Below are 24,865 nucleotides of genomic sequence, written 5' to 3'. Positions count from 1 at the left end.
CCTCCTCTTATCTGGGCCTCTGTTCACTCATCAGAAGCACGAGGGTAAGGGAGATGATGTCTGAAGTCCCTTCTAGGATAAGAGTCATCAGCAGCCAGACTGTCTGTCTTGCCAGACTCTCTTTACAGGACAGTGAAACCTTTTGCTTTAGGCAGATGGAGAAGGACTAACAAGAGGGACCCAGAGGCTGATGGAAAACTCCCAGGGGAATGAGCAAGGAGGCTTCAGAGACTAGGACTTGAGGGTCCTAGCAGGCCCCTACCTCAGCTTCCTAGCTCTGATTCATTGTACCAATGCATTTGCTTTAGCTAATTACTTATGAGATTTTTTATTTAATACCTGCCCTTCCCAGAGGCTAAACTTTGAAGATTAATAACTTTACCTGTTTTGTTCACTACATGTTTATATTGCCTGGCACACAGTGGGCCCACAGTAAATTCGAATGAAAAAGCTTCTTTTCTTACAGTAAATACATTTTTTTTTTTTTTTGGAGATGGAGTTTTGCTTTTTTTGCCCAGGCTGGAGTACAATGGCGCAATCTCAGCTCACTGCAACCTCCACCTCCTGGGTTCAAGTGCTTCTCCTGCTTCAGCCTCCCAAGTAGCTGGGATTACAGGCACATGCCACCATGCCCGGCTAATTTTTGTATTTTTAGTAGAGATAGGGTTTCGCCATGTTGGCCAGGCTGGTCTCGAACTCCTGACCTCAGGTGATCTGCCCGTCTCGGCCTCCCAAAGTGCTGGGATTACAGGCATGAGCCACCGTGTCCAGCCAATAAAAACATTTCTTTAAATGGAAGAAATTAATTTTATTTATAAACCAACAATTTAAGTGCCCTAGTAAAATCAGCCATTAGGAGGAAATTTGTAGTGAATGTAAATTTCTTTAAAAGTTTTTTTAGGCCGGGTGCGGTGGCTCACGCTTGTAATCCCAGCACTTTGGGAGGCCGAGGCGGGTGGATCACGAGGTCAGGAGATCGAGACCACGGTGAAACCCCGTCTCTATTAAAAATACAAAAACAGCCGGGCGTGGTGGCGGGCGCCTGTAGTCCCAGCTACTCGGAGAGGCTGAGGCAGGAGAATGGCGTGAACCCGGGAGGCGGAGCTTGCAGTGAGCCGAGACTGCGCCACTGCACTCCAGCCTGGGCGACAGAGCGAGACTCCGTCTCAAAAAAAAAAAAAAAAAAAAAAGTTTTTTTAAAATCAAAATTGTATATATTTATGGTATACAACAGTGAATGTAAATTTCTATTTAGCAAGTGAATTTTTCTTAAAAGGAGGCATACTTACCGGAAGAAAACACATTAACAGCTCCCTGAGAGGGCTCTGAGTATTTAGTTTGGTAGACTGAACAGTAGCATCAATTAATCTTCCCACATATCTTGGACTTTATCAGATTAGGATGAAGAATTTTGGAACTGAATCCACTTTGGTTGTCTTAATAGAAAAATTTTCTGAGCAAAAAGCAAAGCCTATTCTTATTTTTCCATCTATGATCTGGCTGAAGGGTCAGTCTAGGGGTGGCTTTCTGACAAGTCACAGAAGGGGGCACTGATGACTGCAGACACCTTAATTGAACAATCCTTCAGTACTTATCACTGTTCCCTCCAAGCTACTGTCTTTCCAGATTCACTGGGCATTGTCAATCCCTGGTAAATGAACTGTCAACAACCAACAAAAATCTTACCTGATCTAACAAGTTCAATATTCCAACTAAACTTGCTTCTTGTAGAAGTCTGGAAGGCTTGCCCTTTACTCACGCACTCATTTATTCATTTATTTATTCACACCATTCACTTATCCAATCAACAAATATTCTCAACCCTAAAAAATCCTGAGATGATTCTGGATAACAACAAGAAAGTTTAGACACAGCAGCAATTAGCAGCACAAGAGCTGGAACCAGGAACTAAAGGAATACCTAACCACATATTGTGCCTGGAATATCTTTCTGCCCAACTGCAGTGTCACTCTACAGAAATCTTTCTAAATCTCATTTTAGGAAGAATGTCTTTGGATATTCCTCTATTAATATCCTTAGTGTAGTGCTTATGATATTACATTGAAATTAACCGCTTCCACTCACCAGACTGAGCTCCTTGAGGGAAAACAACTGTGTCATCCAATCCTCTTTGTGTCCCTGGTATCCAGCACAGGGCCTGGCATATAGAATTTATTACCAATGCAGCAGTTCTCCAGATTCCAATGAAGCTAACAGATTTCTAGGTATTATCAGACCTGCATTGTCCAGTATGATAGCCACTAGCCACATGTGGCTATGAAGCACTCGAAATGTGGTTAGGCAGGATGAATTGAGACGTGCTGTAAGTATTTAAAAAACATCAAATTTCAGAGACTTAGTATTAAAATAATGTAAGATATCACTAATAAGTTTTACACTGATTACATGTTGAAATGGTAATACTTTGGATATTGGGTTAAATGATTACTAAAATTCATGTCACTTGTTTCTTTCTACTTTTTAAAATGTGGCTATTAGAAAATTTAAAATTAAATATGTGGCTCACCTTATATTTCTATAGGATAATGCTGGACTAAATCAAAGGTTATTTTCATGTACAGCCACAACTGGTCTCTTGTACTTGATTCTCTTAAGTCATGTTGGTAGGAAGGGGAATTTGGTTTAATGACTAAAAAAAATTAGGTTTTCATTAAGCCTGTTTTCAGAATATCCAGGGACTATGGACTTTGTGTAAAATTTTATCAGTATGTCCTACACTTTTTAGTAAGTTTGCCTTTTTAAAGAAAAAATAATAATAATTCCAACTCTTGCTGAGTTTAACTCTTCGTTGAGTCAAAGTCTTACCAAGGACATATAATATCCACGCAGCCAACACTTAAATAGCTCTTCAGTTTCTGGCTACAAGTGACTCTGTTATCTTCTATCCTCCCTCAGCCTCTGGCATCCTGAGCAGTCACCCCTCCCATTCTGAGCTCTTTCCACTGACCTCAGAAGAAGGCTGGCTCAAATAACACACTTGTCAAAACACCTAGGTAAGCACATCTGTGGGAGACACCATATAAATAGATATATGGAAACAGAGTGCTCTTTACTGATAACGAAAACCATTTACAAATTCCTTGCACCTTCCAAAAGGTTTATTCCTACAAGGACTAGTTAAATGTGAATGTCACTAATAATTTTAATTCTGTCAGCTTAGACAGATCTGTTTTATAGAAGCACTGGCAAAGCTGCAATTGAAGGTGATTTTTAAGTTTTGGGTACTGCTATGGCAAAAATCCTCTGTGCTTAAATAGAGAAACGAAAATTGATCAACAGAGAATGACCCAAAATAAAAATGCTTAAAAGTTTCTAAGTGATCTGTGGGAAAGGCTGAAAGAGTTGGCTTTCACTGGTCTACAGCAAGAGAAATACAAAAATAACAGTCCTATTTACTTCTGTCTCCTCTCCATACAGGAAACCATGAGTTTGGCACATGGTGTTTAATAAATATTAGTCAAATGAAAATACAAATGTATAGGTGCTTATTATTTAAAGGAATATTGCAATCACTATGCTTTCCTTGTTTTTTTGTTTGTTTGTTTGTTTTTATCCTGACTGGTACAGTAGACAGAACATAGCTTCCAATTTTACTCAGAATAAAATTCATAGTCCTTACGATGGGCTACAAAGCCCTACATGATCTGCAACCCAACTATCTCTTAGCTTTGACTCTGACCACTCGCCCCCTTACCTTACTCTGTTCCAGCATCCTGACCAACTTGCGTTCCTCAAATAAGACACATATCCCTGCCTCAGTGCCCTTGCACCTGGTCATCCCTTTGCCTAGAAACTCATTCCTTCAGTATCTGCTCAAATGTCACCTCATCAGAGAGGCTTTCTTCATGACCTCATCCAAATATACCCCACCCATTTATCCTGCTATATTTGTCCTCATAATTTATTACCACTTGACATACTATATGTTTTATTTATTTGTCTCTCCAAACCGGAGTGAGTTTTAGCAGGGCAGAGACATTATTCATTTTGTTCACAGCTGTATTCCTTGTGCCTAGGAAGTCTCTGTCACATTGTAGGAGTTCAATAAATATCTGCCAAATGAATAAATTAATGAACATTAAATTGGAGTCCAGACACCTGGGGTCTACTCCTAATTCTATTCCAAAAAATTCTGTGGCTGACCGGGCACGGTGGCTCATGCCTGTAATCCCAGCATTTTGGGAGGCTAAAGGCAGATGGATTGCTTGGGCCAAGGAGTTCAAGACCAGCCTGGGCAACATGGCAAAATCCTGTCTCTTATAAAAATACAAAAAATTAGCCAGGCCTGGTGATGCACACCTGTAGTCCCAGCTACTCAGGAGGCTGAGATGGGAGGATCACCTGAGCCTCGTTAGTCAAGGCTGCAGTGAGCCATGATCACGCCACTGCACTCCAGCCTGGGCAATCAGAGTGAGATCCTACCTCAAGAAAAAAAAAAAAAAAAAATTGTGTGACTTTCAACAAACGACTCCTGACAGTTTCTGAATCTAAAATCAGATCGGTTGGGAACAGAAACTTCTAAAGCCTCTGCTAGCTCTAAAATCCTGTGAGTTTTATAATCTGCCTTTCACAAAAGTTCTCCCATGAAGTTTTAGAAACATAAAAATCTTTTTTGATATCCACAAACTACAAGCACTGTGAGGCATTTTATTGTGATTCAAAACACTGCTCCAATGATGAAGCCTTCTCCAACCCTTCCAGGTAGTATGGATCCCAAGACTTTGAGGTGCTTCATACACACCTTTTCTTCCTTAAATCTCTTCTAACAGCTAACAACATAATTATGTTTTTCTGTTTCTCCAACTAGAATGTGAACATGAGGACAGTAATGGATTCTTATTTTTGTATCCCCAGCACCTTGCATTGTCTATGGCAAATATTAATAGTAGGCACTCCATGAATGTTTAGTAAATGAATGAATACAAAGTGAAATAGGATCATTATTTATACTGAAAGCTGAGACCATCTCTCCCTTCGTGGATGAATGGTGGGCAGAAGGTAGAGCCTTCCTGCTAATAATGACTCATCTGATGGAATAAAAGAAACTAAAGCTTAATGGGAACCTACTAAGAACCAAGCACTCCTACACACATTCACATAATTTATGCAATCCTTATGACAACCTTATGAATTAGGAATTCTTATTATTTTACAGATGAGAAAATTGGGCTCAAAGAGGACAGGATTTGCCCATTATGGAAGAACTAATAGGATTCACAGGCCTCTTGATGCTACATGTCACATTCATATCACTGGATGATATATCAGAAGGATAGTTCTCTGATCCAATATCCATGTTGGTGTATGTAAATGATGAGCTTTCCTGCACTACAAAAGCATTTTATAATTAAAGAGAGTTTTCCTCAATTCAGAAAGGTAACTATAGATAACTATATAAATCATACCTGAAAGGGTAAAGGAAAGTTTACAGATTACTTTGTGCCTTTTGAATTTTTAAAAATGAAGGTTTGTAAACCAAAGATAAAATTCTAAGCCCCCTGACCACCTGAATGGACCCCTCCTTTCAGCAAGGGCATTCCAAAGCTTACCTGAAAAACTCACTCAGGCCGTGATGGTGGAGGTGGGGAGATGGAGAGAGGTGGGGAACTTGCCTCACTACACCCCCTCCCTTTTGGAATTACTGATAGAACAACTCTTTCAGTCTGATAAGAAACACTTACAATCTATCCTCTCTCAAGCTGGCTACCTGGAGGCTTCATCTGCATGACAAAACTTTGGTCTCAACATCCCCTTATCACAACGCAGACATTCCTTTCCACTGATTCCAAGTCTTAAGAGAATAACTTAACTCTTCCAAACAATTGCCAATCAGAAAAAACTTAAACCTACCTATAACCTAGAAGCCCTCATGCCCTTCAATTTTCCCACCTTTCTGAACCAAACCAATGTACATCTTACATGTATTTGATTGAGGTCTCATGTCTCCCTAAAATGTGTAAAATTAAGCTGTCCTCCAAACACCTTGGCCACATGTTCTCAGGATCTCCTGTGGGCTGTGTCACAAGCCATTGGTCACTCATATTTGGCTCAGAATCAATCTCTTCAAATATTTTACAGTTTGATGCTTTTTTGTCGATATGTGTTTTTCCTAAATCCAGAAGTTTTGCTGACTTCCTGTTACCCTTGTCATCCAATAAAAAATAAATTGGATGCTTTTTCCAGGCCTCCATTTTCCATATTCCCTCATGTTTCCCTCCACTCTATTTATTCTGACCTCTTTCCCTGGTGTCCACCTTACTGTCTGTAGTGAGAACAGGCTGAAGTTTACTGCAGACAAATCACATCCTTTTCTGAAGGCCTTGATCTTTGTCAAATGGCAATGCAACCCCAAAGTGGTGAATTGTCAGCTGTTCACATTTTAGTGTAAATGAGTTTTCAGATTCTCTTCGTTGTAAATTGTGGTTGGGCAAGGATATGAAGATCCCAGACAACAGTAAGGGAAAGGTTATAAAAGCCGAGGTGGACAGACTTCCCCTTCTCAACACTGCCAAGGGATCACAGGTCCCCTACTCCCTGATCCACTTCCTACAGGTGCCTTCTCCTCTGCTCTTCCTGTTTGTAGTCCCTGCCCACTACTTCAAGGCAGCTCCAGCCCAACACTCCCTCTTCTGCCCTTGCACAGTACCCATAGTCCTCCCTTCCACCTCTATATAGTCTCACACTCCCCATGTTAGGGAAACGTTTCCCCATAGGGGAAAAAGTTAGGGAAACTTTTTCCACAAGGTCCTTGAGGCCAGGGACTGTGCTTGCTTCCCACTTGGTAGTTGTTTGATAAACACGTGACATACATTTGGGACTTCTTGTCTGACCATCCATCCTCCTCAATGCCCCTCTATGGGCTACTTCTTCAACATCTGCTCTGCTGGCTTTGATTAGGTAAGCTGGGCGTTCTGAGATGCTACACACCCACCTGCCACCTTCAAAGCCTTTCTACTGTTACGAACAGACTGAGGAAGAGACATCACTCACTGACACACAGTCAGGAAAAAACCCAAAACCCATACTCAAGGAAAACAAGTGAAGGTAGAAGCAAATCCAAATAGAGATTAGATGATTTCTATTATTCTCATTTTAGGGCCTTCTTAAAGGGACAGAGGGTGGGAGATTGAAGGGTGGGAGGTGCATCTTTTTTACATAGTATTAGTTCATCGCATTCACGGAAACTGATATTTGGGACCAGGACTTGAAGAACAGGGATTACTGAAACTCATGCTTCTTTTCCCCCAAAGAATTTATGGGCCTTTGTATCAAAATAAGGTCACCTTATTGCAGCCTAGCCTAGTGCTAGGCCCCCCGGGGAGACCGCCATTCATCGGAAGGTACCAGTGCGCCTTCACCGCCTCCACCCCACCCCCTTCTTCTCTAGCGCAGGATTTCGCGATTGTTCCTGTGCCTCGGGCCAGATGTACGCGTTCCAGCACATTTCGGCAGTTAGGCAGGACCTAAGTAAATCCTCAGGAATAAACAAGAGCAGCGAGTCACAAGGAGCTGGGGGCGGGGGTAATGAACTCTGCTGCAGGCGGGCCTGTCACTCCAGCTGACAGCGAGCACCTTCACCTTCAAGTTCTTTTAAACGACAGTGCACCCAGAGATAAAGTGCCTAGCTCGAGGCAAACGAACCCCAGAGCTTAAAAACTTAAAGCAAACAAGCAAGAGTGCTGCTAGCTGCCCTGCAGGCCCTGGGCCGAGGAGAGAGGCTCGCGCTACCTGGAGTCTGGCTCCTCCTCCGACTCCGCCGCCGTCTCGACCTCCTCGCCCTCCGACTCCTCCTCGGTCTCCAGCTCCCGGGTCGCCTCCTCGTCCCTGTCGGAGCCGAGAAAGCTCTCGCCAGCGTGGTTGCTATCGCAGCTCGCCATTGCCTCTCCCGGGCCGGAGCCGGAGCCGCCCGCGCCGCGCCTGGTGTTCTCCCTCCGACTGCTCTGGCCCCTGCCCTCCCCAGCCCTGCCCCTGCGGGGGCGGCTCGGGTTCCCGGCGCCGGGGGCGGGCAAGCCCCGCGACTTTAAATAGAAGGCGTCGAAGTTTCGCCACCGAGCTTCTGGGGCCCGGGCTCAGCTTCTCCTCTTCCCTGAGCCCTCCCCCGCCCCCGTTTCGCCAGATCCCTGGCGGGCCTTTCGGACAACCGGAGATCACTTTAAGGGGCGCGGGCTCCGGCTGCAGTAGGGGGTTCAAAGGAGGAAAGGCAACCAAGGCCCGTCTCTTAGTTCCTCCAGAGTGAGTCTTTTCGGTTTTGAGCTGAGCTACTTTTTGGACCCTTTATCCCAAACAATATCCTGAGCTGGGCACTTAACTACCAGGCACTCTGCTAAGGGTCTCGCTTTCATTACGTCGATTCTGCGGTGGTACCTGTAGAAGGTTTTACTGTAGTGCTGGTTTCCCAGATGAGGAAACTGAGGCTCCGAAGAGCTCCGGCAGTCATTGCTAGTAAAATGACCCAGTGAGAAACAAAGCTAGGTGTGCCCTGCTCAAAAGCCCAGTTTTGAACCATTGTTCCGTCCCGGCTCTCTTTATATCGCAATACACTGTGTATTTTCTTGCTCAGTGGTCCCTGTTATTGAGCCAGGAAACTATCCCCACTCATCTTAAACCTTGAGGAGGAGCTATTTCCCCCACGTTAGCAAAAAGCTAAGTTTTGTCTGAAACTGGCCCAAAAGCCCCAAACCTTTCCCCGGATCAAGTTGTGGTTAAAACCCCTCAATGGCTTCCCACTGCTCAAAGACTGAACCCCAACATCCTCACAAAGGTAACGGTTGCCTAACAGGCCATGTTTTACCTGTCTACTCTTTTTTTTGAGATGGAGTCTTGCTCTTGTCGCCCAGGCTGGAGTGTGCAATGGCGCGATCTCGGCCCAGTGCCAACTTCCACCTCCTGGGTTCAAGCGATTCTCCTGCCTCAGCTTTCCGAGTAGCTGGGATAACAGGCACCCGCCACCATGCCCAGCTAATTTTTGTATTTTTAGTAGAGACGGGGTTTCACCATGTTGGCTAGCCTAGTCTCGAACTCCTGACCTCAGGTGATCTGCCCACCTCAGCCTCCCAAAGTTCTGGAATTACAGGTGTGAGCCCCCACGCCCAGCTGGTCAGGTGTCTTTAGAAGTCAGGAGTTCCCAGCATTGTCAATCACTCCACTGTGTCTTTATTAACACAATTCCTTCTGCCCCAAAGGTTGGTCCCACTTTTACCAGGATACCCGTCATTCAAGATCACCACCTTTCTCTGAAATCCCAAAGTTAAACTCAGTACCTCTCTTCCAGGTTCCCACATAATCCTATATTCAAGTTATGTTTGTATCTCCTTCCCCAGCAGACTTTGTAAGTTTACTACTCTTCTTTGTCCCACCATCCCCATCCCTTACAAGCCTACACACTAGCAAAGTAGCTAGCACATAGCAGGTACATATAATGGATGCTCCCTGAAGAGAACAGAACCAGACCTGCTATGTACAAATTGAGGTAACTTTACAATAAAGATATTCATTTCATGAGAATGATTTGATGGCTAGAAGAGTTAACATTTATTTTTAATTATGGCAAGTCACAGAGCTGTTAAATATGACTGTAAGCTGGGGATTATTCACCAGTTAAACTAGCTGGTATGCATGCATTATGTCTGGAGGTAATGAACTGAAAATCGTTGAATTACAGTACAGATACATCAGCTAGTGAGGCATAAGGAGGGAAAACAGCAGAGTCAAGGCTTCCACAGCTCACTAAACCAGGTTTAGGATTAGCAATATTTATTCTCTTAACACCAGCTAGACTTCACCATCAGTAATCCCAAATGACCATGCTCATCCAGGACAAAAGGAATTCAATCGCAGCTGTGGGAATCTGTTAAACACTAATCAAAATCACAGGTAGCCATTCTATGTTCCTTCCATCATTTAATTAAAAATTTCTTACAAACATTAATGTCTGTGAGATTTATTTAAAAAGATCCTAGTTCAAAGCAATTCAAAATTTAGAATTGTAGTACAGATTGCACATTTTAAACACCACTTTAACAACATATGCAAATACAGTCAGCCCTCCGTATCCATGTAGGATCTGTGAATTCAACCAAGGATGAAAAATATTTGGGAGGGGGTAGGGAGAGGGAGGAAGAATGGTTGCATCTGTACTGAACAGGTATAGACTTTTTGTCTTGTCATTATTATTCCCTAAACAATACAGTATAACAACTATTCACATAGCATTTACATTGTATTAGGTATCAGGTAATTTAGAGATGATTTGAATTATAGAAGAGAATGTGTGTGTAGGATATATGCAAACACTACACCATTTTATATAAGGGACTTGAGCATCTGTGGATTTTGGTATCTGAAGAGGACAGGGGTGACCTGGAACCAATCCCTCAATATACTGAGGGACAACTATATACAGAAATGGACAGATCAACACAAACAGAAAATAATTTAGTACTCACCACACAAATAATTGAAATTAATAACTTAAAAGTCTAGAAAATTCTCTCATATATTAACAGTTCACTTATCTGATATATTTGGCCAGTCACATGTGCATAATTTTAGGCCTCAGTCTACTGATATAGAATTGAGTCTAAGTTTAGTGACTTCTTGATCTGTTTTTTTGTGGTAAAACAAATGAAAAGAAGCAGTAGTAAGTGTGGGGCCACTGAAAACTGAGAGAACAGTGAGAGTGAAGGAACCCACACCATGGTAAATTCTGGGGTTTTATTAGGAAATGTCATAATACTGTAGAGGCAGAGGGTACATACCCATCCCTGAAAGTTGCACAGTATTACTGAATGGTACTATGACTAGTGCTTATAATGATTACCCAGTCATCACTAGAATATTAACTGTACTCAGTACATTCTGATTAAGAGATGCACAGTGTAAATTTTAGGAAAAATTCCCCCCCAAAATATGAAAAGCTCAAATGCATAAAAAGTGTTACACATCATGAATCTAAAAAATTCACTATGTGTAAACTTTCATTCCTCATAATGCCAGAGACATCTTATGATATTGATGTGGTTAGCTGGCTAATAAGTAGATTTAGTTCAGCTCTAGATGATAACTACAGCCTCGGTCTCATCTCAAAGCAAAGACTTTCACAGAAAAAAAAAGCACCTCAACAATGTCCATATATAAATTTTATTGCATTTGACATCATACAAAAATTTGAACTTAAAGAAGAAAATGAAAATGTGCACCTTTTACAAGGCAAAGAAAAGCAAAAGTTTTAGCATTTGGTCTGCAAAAAAAAATACGTTAGAGGTACAAACTGTACTACAGCAGGTCTAAAAAATGTTGGACATAGTCCTTTTGAAAAAGTTAAAACTGTTTTCAAGATTACTTTTTATATTTAAATTTACAGGCACTGACCAATTTACAAATACTTACATAAATCAAAAAGAACCTTAATAAACACTGTAGCTTTTTTTTTTTAGCAGCCACCACTTCTTTCATGTGAAAAAAGAAATACTAAAAAAGAGATTTTTTACAAACATTAAGCTTTTATTTATAATAATTTTATTGTGTCTTATCTAAAACATTTTGTAGTGGCTTACTGCCTAAAAATTCCAGTTTAGATTACAATCCTATAATTGTACACAGAAAAATATCTGATACTACAAACAGGATATAATCTTAATTTTGATCTCAGTTTCTGCTGCTTCATGTCACAGAGAAAACAGAGCAGGAAAATGGCAAGTAAAACAGAAGTGCACATTGCACTAAGCTATCATAAAGCACAGGAAACAATCTTTTCAAAATGTCTACACTGAACTGATTCTTTAAAACAATTCACTAACTGTTATGAGTTAGTGCTCCTGTTACTACAGTGCAAAATGTATTGTTGTTTCAATACAAAATTTAAAGCAATCTCAAGAGTACATCAAAAGCATGTGAAGTACTAATGAAATGCTAATACAGACACACGCAAAGCCTCAGTCTATCCCAGTGAGTCAAGCAAAGACTTAAGGCAATTGTTCAGTATTTCATGACTGCAGTGATTTGACTGTAATGAAAGATTTCGTTTTGCTTCAAGTAACTGAACAACTGACTTGAATCTTCACTTTACTAGAACAGACTTTGACAACAAACTATCTAACGTAGGTTATACTTTAAGCATGTATGAATTAGACCCTTTCCAAAATTCTACACATCTCTTCAGGATTAGCATGTGGTACAATTAATTGAAGTTATATCAAAAACTTTTTATTTGTTCAGTTAATTTCCCAAAATATATTTTATCTGATCACCTGAAAACGCATGCAATATTACTCATCATCAATGTAAACATTTTCAAAAATACATTTTTAAATCAAAGGGTTTTATTAGGAAATGTCATAATAAAATATGCAATCTTTATATGTCTTTTAAAAAATAAAACATGAAAACAAGAACTATGAAAAAAGCAACTATGATGGAGGTAAACATAATGTATTATGATGAAACTATTGTTCTTTATTTCTTGGAAGAATTTATTAAGAAATAGAGGCCAGTTATCTTTTCAGGACAGCAACTCTTACAGGTAGTATACTGTTCAAATCTCTCTTGTTTTTCAATCTGTGCCATGACTGGGAGAGAAAGAAAAATCATTCTTAAAACCTAAAATTTATGCAGAACAAAATGAGAGTTTAAAAGAATGTTAATAGTTGGTTCTCTCTAGGTGATAAAATTTTGAATAATTTTTTCCTTCGAGTTTTTTCTTTTTTTGAGATAAGGTCTCACTCTGCCGCCCAAGCTGGAGTACAGTGGTGCAATCTCGGCTCACTACAACCTCTGCCTTCCAGGCTCAAGAGATCCTCCCACCTCTGCCTCCTGAGTAGCTGGGATTACAGGCGTGTGCCATCATGCTCGGCTATTTTTAAATTTTTTTGTAGAGATGAGGTCTCATTGTATTGCCCAGGCTGGTTGAGTTTTTATTTTCCAAGTTTTTAACACAGTGTAAGTATTGTTTCTGTCATCAGAAAAGAAGATGTTATTTAAAAACTCCATATTTTTGTGGTTCCAATTCATTAATAAAGAAATGGGCACATAGGTGGTACTGAAAGATACAACTGACTATATTAATAATTATTCACGGATTAATTCGATCTAAAAATAGCAAGGTAATTAACACAAAACCTTTGGATTTGAGAAAAGAGAATTATTTCAATTATTTGACTGTCTTACATCTTTACTAGCTTTTTCCATTAGAAATAATATTTATGAGACTGGGTACAGTATCTCATGCCTGTAATTCTAGAATTCTGGGAGGCTGAGGTGGGCAGATCACTTGAGCTCAGGAGCTCAAGGCCAGCCTGGGCAACATGGTGAAACCCTGTCTGTACAAAAAATACAAAAATTGGCTGGGTATGGTGGCACACGCCTATAGTCCCAGCACTCAGGAGGCTGAGGTGGGAGGATCATTGAGCCCAGGTTTGAGGCTGCCTGAGTCTGGGTATACCACACAGCAAGAACCTGTCTCAAAAAAATATATAGTATTTATGAAGGAGAGAGTAAATTTACAATAAGGCACTTTATGTATGCCTCTGGAAAATAATCGTGATTTCAATTGATAAGGAGAAGAAAAGAAACTTGTTCACAAGCTAAAAATCTGTCTCACTACTTGGTGACTGCAGATCTTTGTATTCTAGTTCATGTCAGTTATTCAATTGCCTAAAAGTAGTGGTTTTACAACTAAACGATCCTAAATGAAAGCTCACTCATCAAGAACACCAATGTAGCATTGCTATTTTTGAGTTCTCAATTTAATCTGATAGACAAAAATATTCTCTCTTGAATATTTGTTTTAAAATTAAAGAATTTCTATAAGACAAATTTTCTATTCTGGTTGCCAAATTAAGAAAGTCTCATTTGAAGGACAGCTTGTAACAGAATACTTGTATTTTATCTATTTATTTATTTATTTGAAACAAGGTCTCACTCTATTACTCATACTCAGGCTGGAGTGTGGTGGCACAATCACAGCTCACTGCACCCTCAACCTCCTGGGCTCAAGGCTTTTGTCTCCACTCAGCCTCCCCAGTAGCTAAGACACAGGTGCATACCACTGCACCCCAGGGGTGGGGTGAGGTGAGGTGGGGTAGGTGTGCGTGTGTGTGTGTGTGAACTATGTCTTGCTATGCGTTGCCCAGGCTGGTCTTAAACTCCTGGCCTCAAGCAATCCTCCTGCCTTGGCCTCACAAAGTGTTTGGATTATAGGTGTGAACCATTGCACCTGGCCATTATTTTTATTCATTTTTTTTTTTTTAGAGGTGGAGTCTCTCTCTCTGTTGTCTAGGCTTGAAGTGCAGCAACTTGATAACAGCCCACTGCAGCCTCGAACTCCTGGGTTCCAGTGATACTCATGCCTCAATACTTGCATTTTAAATTATCATTAAAATAAACTCCACTTGTATGTCTAGATAATGAAAAAGTATGCCTCTAAAATGATCTTTGCGGTTCTCTCATCTTTTTCTTCTACAAAGCTTTCCCTTCTCTCCATGTCTCAATACATGTATCAAGGCATTTCTACAATGTGTTGTGGAAGTCCCTGAAGATTAAGACCACATCTAGCAACATCACTGATGAATAAATTCATACTATAGACACAGACATATACATAACTTTCCTAAATATAAACAAAGATAAACAGCACTCTAATTCCTGTGACAGTGGGGTATACATTAGAAAAAGCATGGATCAGACATCAGCTTCCTTCTAAGGCCACAATAAATTCCCCAATGTACTAAGGAGGGAAAAGAGTCCATTAGGATTATTCACTCATTTTGGAAATTTAATAAGCTCACTATGAAAATGCTTATTTCGGCAGGGCACAGTGGCTCATGCCTGTAATACCAGCACTTTGGGAGGAAGAGGGGGGTGAATCACCTGAAGTCAGGAGTTTGAGACCAGCCTGACCAACATGGTGAAACCCTGTCTCTACGAAAAAAAAAAAAAAAAATTAGCTGGGTGCAGTGGCACACGTCTGTAATCCGAGCTAGCTGGGAGGCTGAGGCAGAAGAATCCGTTGAACCTGGGAGGTGAAGGATGCAGTGAGCTGAGACTGTGCCACTACACTCCAGCCTGGGCAACAAGAGTGAAACTCCGTATCAAAAAGAAAAGAGAAAATGCTTATTTCTATGAAAGTGAAAGCAATGTGAATAAAAACAGAGCCAGATCTCTTTGAAGGAAAAGTTTAACTAAATTCAACTAATAAGTTCCCTATCATGCTGTATTAATGGATTCACAGAAGAGAAACCATTCTGTCCTATTACATATGTATTTTTTCCTGTTTAAAGCATACTAGTCTACTAATGTTTCTAGGGTTGATCTAATGCATTGTTTACCTTTAAAAATTGATCCTTGATCATATCAAATTTCTGCTTTTCGTGCACTGCTCTGGCTGTATTTGTTCCATCAAAAGGTTCTGCAATGTTAAATGCAAATGTAAAGAAAAAATTATTAAAATGAGAGCTACAGTTTCTTTTTTAGGTTTGATGCTGTCAATATGTTAATAGTTTTTGACCTACAAAAATTGCAATTTCAGATGGGTCAGCCTAATATCTTTATTAGATTTATGTATATAGAAAAGCTTAATATACTATGAACTGCCTAATAAGGTAGATAGAATTCAAGGGAGAGGGTGATCAAAAATGAAAGTCATCAGCATAGGTGTGTTAAGTCTAAATCATAAATGTGGGTAAGGTTTCTGAAAAATTACAGAGGGTCAAAGACCTACCCTTAGGAAAATAATAAAAAGTCATCAAAAAGAAGAAAGCATTATATCGAAAAGAGGCAGTTAATGTTAAATATCACAGAAAGGTAACTTTAATTTAATTTTAACTTAAAAGCTGATTTGTGCTTTGAAGGTAGAGGTTCAATACTGGAGAAAATGGAAGACAATGCAGGGAGTTATGGCCTGAGTGGATGGTTTAGAAAAAGATACAGTGAAGTCTGGCCAGACACAGTGGCTCACGCCTGTAATCCCAGCGCTTTGGGAGGCTGAGGTGGGTGGATCACGAGGTCAAGAGACAGAGACCATCCTGGCCAACCTGGTGAAACCCCATCTCTACTAAAAATACAAAAATTAGCTGGGTGTGGTAGTGCATGCCAGTAGTCCCAGCTACTCAGGAGGCTGAGGCAGGGGAATCACTTGAACCTGGGAGGTGGAGGTTGCAGTGAGCCGAGATCACGCCACTGCACTCCAGCCTGGTGAAAGAGAGAGATTCCATTTCAAAAAAAAAAAAGAAGAGAAAAAAAAGTAACTTGCATAAGAAATTTGACAGAAAAAGAAAAGAGAAAAAGAGAAAAGCAAACAGAAGACAGGAAAAAAACAAAGGAACAGTTTTTATGTATGTGTGTCTCCAATATATATATTTTCCATGTTCACACCACCATCCCACTCACCCTTCACCCACAAGAGAGAAGAATTCATATAGAGAGGAAGAAAACAGAAGAGTACAAGGAAACTGAAGATAATAATGAGAAGACAAGGATAACTAAAGGCATCAGGAATGAGATGAAATGTCTAAAATAATGCCAGCAGTAGGTAAAAATTACTAGAAATTAAGAATTTTAGCACGGAAAAATGAGGAAAAATGCATAGAAGAACCAGAAGGACCAAATAAAGAGTATTTTTCAAGAATGAGAAGATGTATGTATGTCTTAAAGCTGAAAGCGAAAGACTGGAGGCAGAAAGAATGAAGTTGTTGGTAAGAGGAAAGGTTAACTGAGGGGAAAGACCAAGAAAAAGTATGGAAGAATAGGGAATCCGATGGAAAGGTCAAAACTTTTAGATTTGTCATATAATCTACACAGGCCCATAATTTTAAATACTCCTTTTGCTTATATTTTACTGCTTAGAAAGGCTATGTTAAAAAGCAGTTTACTATCACAGTATTGTGGGGTTCTTTTCCTTAACAGAATAAGGTCATATGCCAAATTATACTGAATTGTGTCACCATAGCATTTTAGAACAGGGTTTAGTATTCAACTGAACACAAGTAACTAAAATAATGCCCACCCAGTGCAATTTATTAGCACACCAAAGCAGGAGATTAAATTTCATATTCACAAACTCTTAAAATACTGTATATAATTCAAGATTAAAACATTCGAAATCTGATGTTTTCTACAAATGCTGATTCTCAACTATTTATATTTTTTAACCTCCAGATTTACAAAGGTCTTCAATTTAGCATCTATGAGAATAATTTTGTTCCTTGAAGTCAGTTTTCTACTCACTCAACATGTCTCAAGGATATATTCAACTACATGTAAATTAATCTTAGAGAACATTTTTAAAGCAAAATCAATTTCTATTTATAAAAGTCCAACTTGCACTAATATTTTAAGTATAAAAGAATATAACTCATGTCAGTATAAGAATCACATATAAAGATCCTATTTTCTTCCATCTGTAAGTCATGAAATTGTCCATCAACCACAAGTAAAAGGGATAAAGGCAGCTCAAAGCTTACCAACTAGAAAGGGTGAATGCCTAAAGTTTATGTTTATTATTTCTCACACCTAAAAAATTTTAAATGATTTTTTAAAATTAAAATTTTTAAACTAAAAGACTTACAAATCACTTCAGACATAAATGTATTGCTTTTAACTGAAACACAGCTGAAATTACTCAAGTAATTCTCATAGTACCATGATGATACGTGGATGGTAAACAGAAAACTACCTTCTACACAGATGTATTTATTTCTCCATTCAATACCATCAGGCCTCGGAATGGCTTTGGCTTCACGAACTGAAATCATTTGACTATTCCAGCTATAAGAAGAAAAACAGTAACCATGTTAACTATTTTCATATTTTCTCTTATATTATTTTTATTATATCAATAGTTAAGGCCTACCCCAATTTTCTTGTGGAACACTGAAACCTGTGCCCCAACCCTCAGCACCACAATCCCTATTTCCCACCTCTATTTTTTTTCCACGACACTTATCATCTTCTAAGAATTTGTTTCTTACATTCACTATTTATTACGTTATTCTACATTGCGTCTCCCTCAAGTAGGATGAAAGCTCCAAGATACTGGATATTTTTTTTTTTTCACTCTTCACTTAGGTGCATAGTACATACCAGGTTTTCAACACATATTTATTGAAAAAATGAAGTAACTGGAAAAATAAGAAAGTACAGGCTGGGTGCAGTAGCTCACGCCTGTAATCTCAGCACTTTGGGAGGCTGAGGTGGGTGGAACACGAGGTTAGGAGTTCAAGACCAGCCTGGCCAAGATGGTGAAACCCCATCTCTACTAAAAATACAAAAATTAGCCAGGCGCGGTAGCGTGCACATGTAGTCCCAGCTACTTGGGAGGCTGAGGCAGGGGAATCGCTTGAACCCAGGAGGCGGAGGTTGCAGTGAGCAGAGATCATGCCACTGCACTCCAGCCTGGCGACAGGGCAAGACTCCATCTCAAAAAAAGAAAAAAAAGAAAAGAAAGTACAAGTAAACAAACAAACAAAAAAAACAACTATGGTCATAGCTAACAACGCAGTAACAATCTGTTATTTGTTAAGAGAGAAGTAATCTTCTAGTGTTATCTTCTTGTATTATTAAATAGTTTTTGTTCAGGTACATCTTTATGTGTATGATTTGGGAGAAAATTTTGAAATTTTCCAATAGAAGTAGATGCTGTTTTAGGAAAGCAAAATTAATACTCTATGAAAATATACTTTATTGCTGTATATCAGATGCAGCTGTTAAGAGTAAAATTTTATTCAAGTAAAACAATTTCATCAGCAGGGCTGAAGGTAAACTGTCCAGTCTTTAGTACATACTAACTTTACATTTTTTAAGAAAGGTTTATCTAACAGTTATTACAAGTATTTTCTTTTTTTCAAGGAACATTTCAAAGTATATGACTACCCAGCTTGTATATGAGAGAAAAATAAATTTGAAGAACAGCAGATACCATTTTTTAAGTAGTATTTAGCTTTCTCTACCATTTAAGCAAGCAGAGAAAGACTATCACTTGGGACCTTCCAACACTTACCCTACACTTCTCCTCTATTTATAGAAAAGAGAATTTCTAAGAATATAATCATGGGTCCTGTATGGCATTTGTTTATAGAAATTTAATTAATTTCTATATTAAATAAGCATGAAAAATTTTGCATCTTGTGGATTTTGATTCTTGTAAAGCACACTGAAAGTATAATTTATTTTTGTTCTGATCAAGAGGAGTTTGTAAATATTTTATAAAGAAAGTTTTAAATTCTTTAAATATATATATATCAGGATTTGTGCTTTTTAAAAATTAAGTGGGTTGTCAAATGGAAATACTTAGTATCGGTTACAGGAAAATGTTTTAGATCCCTCATGTATTGCAGTTCCATTAGTACAGACTCCAAACAGAAAGACTACTCTGCTCTATTGTTTCAAATGTCTCTACTAAAAATCCAAAAAGTAGCAGGCATGGTGTCCAGCACCTATAGTCCCAGCTACTCAGGAGGCTTAGGTGGAAGGATCACCTAAGCAAGGGGAGGTTGAGGCTGCAGTAAGCTGTGATCGTGCCACTGCACTCCAGCCTGGCTGACAAAGTGAGACCCTATTTAAAAAAAAAAAAAAAAAAAAAAAAATCCACACAAATGTTTCCAACAGTTTTCTTACATTGTTTCTTTACAATAACAATGTAAAGAGGGGAGTTATATAGCCACAAACCTGAAGCAAACAAGGTTACATACTACAGTTTGCATCACTTCACTTTATACTAGTTAAGTCAAATTTATTAATAAAATGAATTTTCCCTTGAGACTATTTGTTTTCTAATAACAGATTACAGGACAACTAAATCTGCAGAATTAAAATTGTAAACATTATTTTTATAGGGCATAGACTGATTTTTATCTTTCAGAAGAGTTTGATATATTGAAATACTATATCCTGCTGTTAAATTACAACTTTTATTTCCTTAAATCAAAAATTCTATCTTTACCACTGTATTTCTATTAAAACAAATCCTGATTTTACACTACATGCCACTACTTGATTCTAAACTGGGTCACAGAAACAGTATGAGATATACGTTAATACATATATTCATTTTATTATCATCCCTTACCAGATATCATTTGAGTTTCAATGTACAATAAACCCAAATAATGCAGTTATTAAAATGATTATATCATTTGAAGTGCTTCAAAAGAAAAAGAATATTTTGAATCACTACTATTTGGACTGATTCAATCTACTGCACTTTCAAAGAACTCTTAAATATTTCTAGATTGTTAAACATTTCAAATCATTAAAACATGACATAGAATTTTATACTCTTTGTACTCTAAAGGTAGATTTATTTATATATTTTTTGAGACAGGGCTTTGTCGACAAGCCCAGGTTGGGGTACGGTGGCACAATCATGGCTCACTGCAGCCTCAATCTCCTGGACTCAAATGGTCTTACCAAGAGTTGAATTTAAATGGTAATTTAGAAATATCTTCCCTAAATATTTCATTCTTTAAAACACAGCCCATAACCTGAGCCTTTTATCATACTAATCTATTCTCTAACATAATTTGCTTGGCATGTAAAAATCTGTTATTGTCACTCAATAATTAAAGTGTAAAATAAGATACAGAATCTACAGAAGAGAGATGTTTCAGAAAAGAACAGATATGGGGCTTAATTTAATCTAAAATATGCTGATAATACATGATCATCTTTTAAATATAAAACTGAGACAACTAATTATATTAGAAGCAAGTTAGGTACTTGCTTCTTCTCTTCGGTAATGTTAACAGACTGGCATTCATCAATAAACTCTCTTTAGCCATTCTTTTTGTTTATTTATTAGTCAGAGTCTTGCTCTGTCGCACAGACCGGAGTGCAGTGGCACAATCCCAGCTCACTGCAACCTCCGTGCCTCCCAGGTTCAAGCAATTCTCCTGCCTCAGCATCCCAAATAGCTGGGATTACAGGCGCCCACCACCACGCCTGGCTAATTTTTGTATTTTTAGCAGAGACGGGGTTTCACTACTTGGCCAGGCTGGTCTCAAACTCTTGACCTCAAGCGATCTGCCCGCCTCAGCCTCCCAAGGTGCTGAGACTAGGCGTGAGCCATGCGCCCAGCCCCATTCTTTTTGCGACCACAGAAAGTATTTCGAGGCAACTGATTAAATTGGAAATGCTGTCTTAAGCGACATAAAGGAAAATTCAAGTCTAATAAAGTCAAAATTATGAGTCTGATACCATATGGCTGTGTGTGTATGTATATATACATACACACATGTATGTATATATACATACACACACACACACACACTAGTAAAATTAAGTGAACAAATATATATAATTTTGTTTTATTGTTATGGTCTGGGAGGCAAACAGAAAGAAAACTGTTAGGAATTTCACATGTCTTAGGTAGGGAAAAAATTTTACTCTAATCCTAGAGTTCTGTTTTGACTGGCTTCTCATCTTCTACCTGAACCTTTAAATGTTAGTATCCATCAGGGCTCAGCCTCTTTGAATCTTCTAATGCTCTCTTTGAATCTTCTAATGCTAGAGTACACACCTTAGGCTCCAATAATCTGACGTTTCTTTCCCAAATCCTTTCTCCAGCTCTGACCTTTCTATTAAGTTCCAGGCTAACATTTACAACCAGCTATTGGAAACTGTCACCTGGATGTCCTATAGGCATCTTTGTGCCCACATTTTCAAGACTGAATGTAATACATCCCATGCATGGTCAGTTATTAAAATCGCTCCCTTTCACATACTCTCAACTCTTACCCACTCTTGCTGCATTGAACTTAGTTGGCTGAAACACAACCCTGATTAAATCTACTCCAATTCTTTCCCACACAGCTGAACATGGGTGGAGAGATGCAACCACACAGAATGATCACTTTAAATTAATGATCACTTAGCTAAAGAGGGCTCTTAATGTTACTACCCCCAACTGTACTGTCTTTCCATAGTTAATCCACCCTTTTATTCTAGTATATGACAATTCATACTTTCATCTTACTTCTCAAATTTCCACCTTCACAATCATTACCTGCACATGTCCCTGACTCATTGCACTAAAAACCTAAAACAATCCAAAGGTAATTCCTATTAGCTCCAACCACACTGATTCAGCTACACTTACCCTGTGTCCATATATTCTACTTTTAATCATTATTAATGAATTATCTGTGCTCCTATTCTATTTGTCCTCTAGATTCCAACCATTCTTAACTCAAGTTTATTTCCAAAAATTTACTATGCCTTTCTCTGGTATCATCAATTTTTCATCAAGATGGGTTATTTCTCCTCTCCAACAATAAAAACAAAACCTGGACTCCACTTAACACTCTAATTTTACCCTGTTTTTTTCTGCTCTAGAGAATGAGTTCCATTATCCATATTGATTTCTTCTCCCTCTGTCTTCTCTTGAGTCCACACCAATAATGCTATGCTTTTTATCCCCATTATTCCACAGAAACTGTTCCTGTCAAGGGTCCAGAGGAGTCCATATAGCTTCTTACTCAATCTATCAAAAAATAATGACACAGATAATCACTCCTTCCTCCTCAAAACATTTTTTTCTCCTCTGGATTCCCAAGATACCACATTCCATTGGATTTCCTCCTATCTCAATGATTCTTTCTTCCTAGACTCATATATTAGTTCCTTCTCATCCCCAATCTCATTTTTATATCATCTATGTATTATGAAAAATTCCAAATACAAAAAAATTAAAAGTATAAAATTTAAAAACAATTCAACAAGTGTTAACATTTTGCCACATTTGCGTGTGTATTTTGAACTGAACCACTTAGTAACCTGTACACCTCATCAAAGTTCATTTCTATATCCCTCAGTATATATCTCCTAAGAATAAAGCCATTCTCCTTTGTAACACCAACAGCAATTAGAAGATTAACAGTAACTCAAATACCTTTTAGAGTTCCCCAACCCCAATTGGATTATAATCAAGCTTCATGCATTGTATGTGACTGTTCCATCTCTTTAAATCTAATAAAGTTCCCCCCACATTTTGTCTGTTTGTTTGTTTTTTAAGAGGGAGTCTCACTCTGTTGCCCAGGCTGGAGTGCAGTGCCCAGGCTGGAGTGCAGTGGCGCGATCTCGGCACACTGCAACCTCCACCTCCTGAGTTCAAGCGATTCTCCTGCCTCAGCCTCGTGAGTAGCTGGGATTACAGGTGCCCGCCACCACGCATGGCTAATTTTTTTATTTTTAGTAGAGATGGGGTTTCACCATGTTGGTCAGGTTGATCTCCTCCAACTCCTGACCTCATGATCTGCCTGCCTCGACCTCCCAAAGTGTTGGTATTACAGGCGTGAGCCACCACGCCCGGCCTTGTTTGTTTTTAATGATACTGACTTTGGAGGAGATTAGGCCAGGTATTTCCCAGAATGCCTACATTCTGCATTTGTCTGTCTCTCTGTTTATTGTGTCATTTAACAATACATATTCCTTTATCCCCTGCATTTCCTGTAAACTTCTTAACTGTAAACTGTAAACTTCTTAACATTAGAGTACTGAACGCTTGGCCCTTTCCTCTTTTCCATCTATATATTCACTCCCTTGGTTTTTTTCAAAGAGTTTCATAGCTTTAAATACCATCTACCTGGTGACAATTCCCAAATATTTAGCTCTGTGGCCTGTCTCCTGACTCTAGGCTTATATATCCAACTGTCTACTCAGTATCTCCACTTGAATATCTTGAAGTTATCTCAATCTTAAAATGATAAATAAATTCAGTAAAGCTGCAACCAAACCAGCATGGGACTGGCATAAAAACAGACACACAGACCAATGGAACAGAATAAAGAATGCCAAAATAAATCCATACATCTACAGTGAACTCATTTTCAGAAAAGGTGCCAAGAACATATACTAGCACGGTCTCTTCAATAAATAGTGCTGGGAATACTAGATATCCATATGCAGAAGAATGAAACTGGAACCCTCTCTCTCGACATACACAAAAAACAAACCAAAATCGATTGAAGAATTCAATCTAAGACCTCAAATTATGAAACCACCGTAAGAAAACATTGGGGAAACTCTCCAGGACATTGGTATGGGCAAAGGTTTCTTGAGTAATACTCCACAAGCACAGGCAACCAAAGCAAATGGACAAATGGTATCACATCAAGTTAAAAAGCTTCTGCACAGCAAAGGAAACAATCAACAAAGTGAGGAGACAGCCCACAGAATGAGAGAAAGTATTTGCAAACTATTCATCTCACAAGGGATTAATAGCCAGAATATATAAGGAGCTTAAACAACTCTATAGGAAAAAATCTAACAATCCAATTAAAACACAGACAGAAGATCTCAACAGACATTTCTCAAAAGAAGGCATACAAAGAACAGGTATATGCAAAGCTGCTCAACATCACTAATCATCAGACTTAGGCAAATCAAAACTACAATGAGGTGTCATCTCACCCCACTTAAAATGGCTTTTATCCAAAACACAGGCAACAATGAATGCTGGCAAGGAAACCCTCATACCCTGCTGGTGGGAATGTAAATAAGTACAACCACTATGAAGAACAGTTTGGAGGTTTCCCCAAAACTAAAAGTAGAACTACCATATGATCCAGCAATCCCACTCCTAGGCATATACCCAAATGAAAGAAAATCAGGATACTGAAGACATATCTGCACTCCCATGTTTTTGTAACACTATTCCCAATAGCCAAAATTTAGAAGGAACTTAAGTGTCCATCAACAGAGGAATGGTTAAATAATATGTGGTACTTATACACAACAGAGTACTATTGAGCCATACAAAAGAATGAGATCCTGTCATTTGCAACATCATGGATGGAATTGGAGGACATTAAGTGAAATAAGCCAGACACAGAAAGACAAACTTCACATGTTCTCA

General features: G+C 38.9%; 2 protein-coding genes across 11 annotated transcripts in view; both read right to left on the bottom strand.

The window, feature by feature from the left end:
* The window catches only part of CMYA5 (cardiomyopathy associated 5), a 101,575-nt gene extending 93,513 nt beyond the window's left edge, over window positions 1-8,062 (bottom strand). For both annotated transcript variants that reach the window (XR_004027088.1, XM_003261520.3), the window contains exon 1: window positions 7,750-8,062. Coding sequence is in view for 1 of the 2 variants with exons in the window: in XM_003261520.3 (XP_003261568.2) it covers window positions 7,750-7,898 (149 nt within the window). In the remaining variant the exon portion in view is untranslated. The remainder of the gene's footprint in view (window positions 1-7,749) is intronic.
* Window positions 8,063-11,139: 3,077 nt separating this feature from the next.
* The window catches only part of TENT2 (terminal nucleotidyltransferase 2), a 73,168-nt gene continuing 59,442 nt past the window's right edge, over window positions 11,140-24,865 (bottom strand). For all 9 annotated transcript variants that reach the window (XM_012505509.2, XM_030800560.1, XM_030800588.1 and 6 more), the window contains 3 exons: window positions 17,690-17,781; window positions 15,345-15,424; window positions 11,140-12,587 (listed from right to left, as the gene is read on the bottom strand). In XM_012505509.2, coding sequence (XP_012360963.1) covers window positions 12,513-12,587; window positions 15,345-15,424; window positions 17,690-17,781 — 247 coding nt within the window. In that variant the 3' untranslated portion in view covers window positions 11,140-12,512. The remainder of the gene's footprint in view (window positions 12,588-15,344; window positions 15,425-17,689; window positions 17,782-24,865) is intronic.

Source organism: Nomascus leucogenys, chromosome 2 (assembly GCF_006542625.1).
Source record: "Nomascus leucogenys isolate Asia chromosome 2, Asia_NLE_v1, whole genome shotgun sequence".
Lineage (NCBI taxonomy): Eukaryota > Metazoa > Chordata > Mammalia > Primates > Hylobatidae > Nomascus > Nomascus leucogenys.
This window is presented reverse-complemented; position numbering and strand designations above follow the sequence as displayed.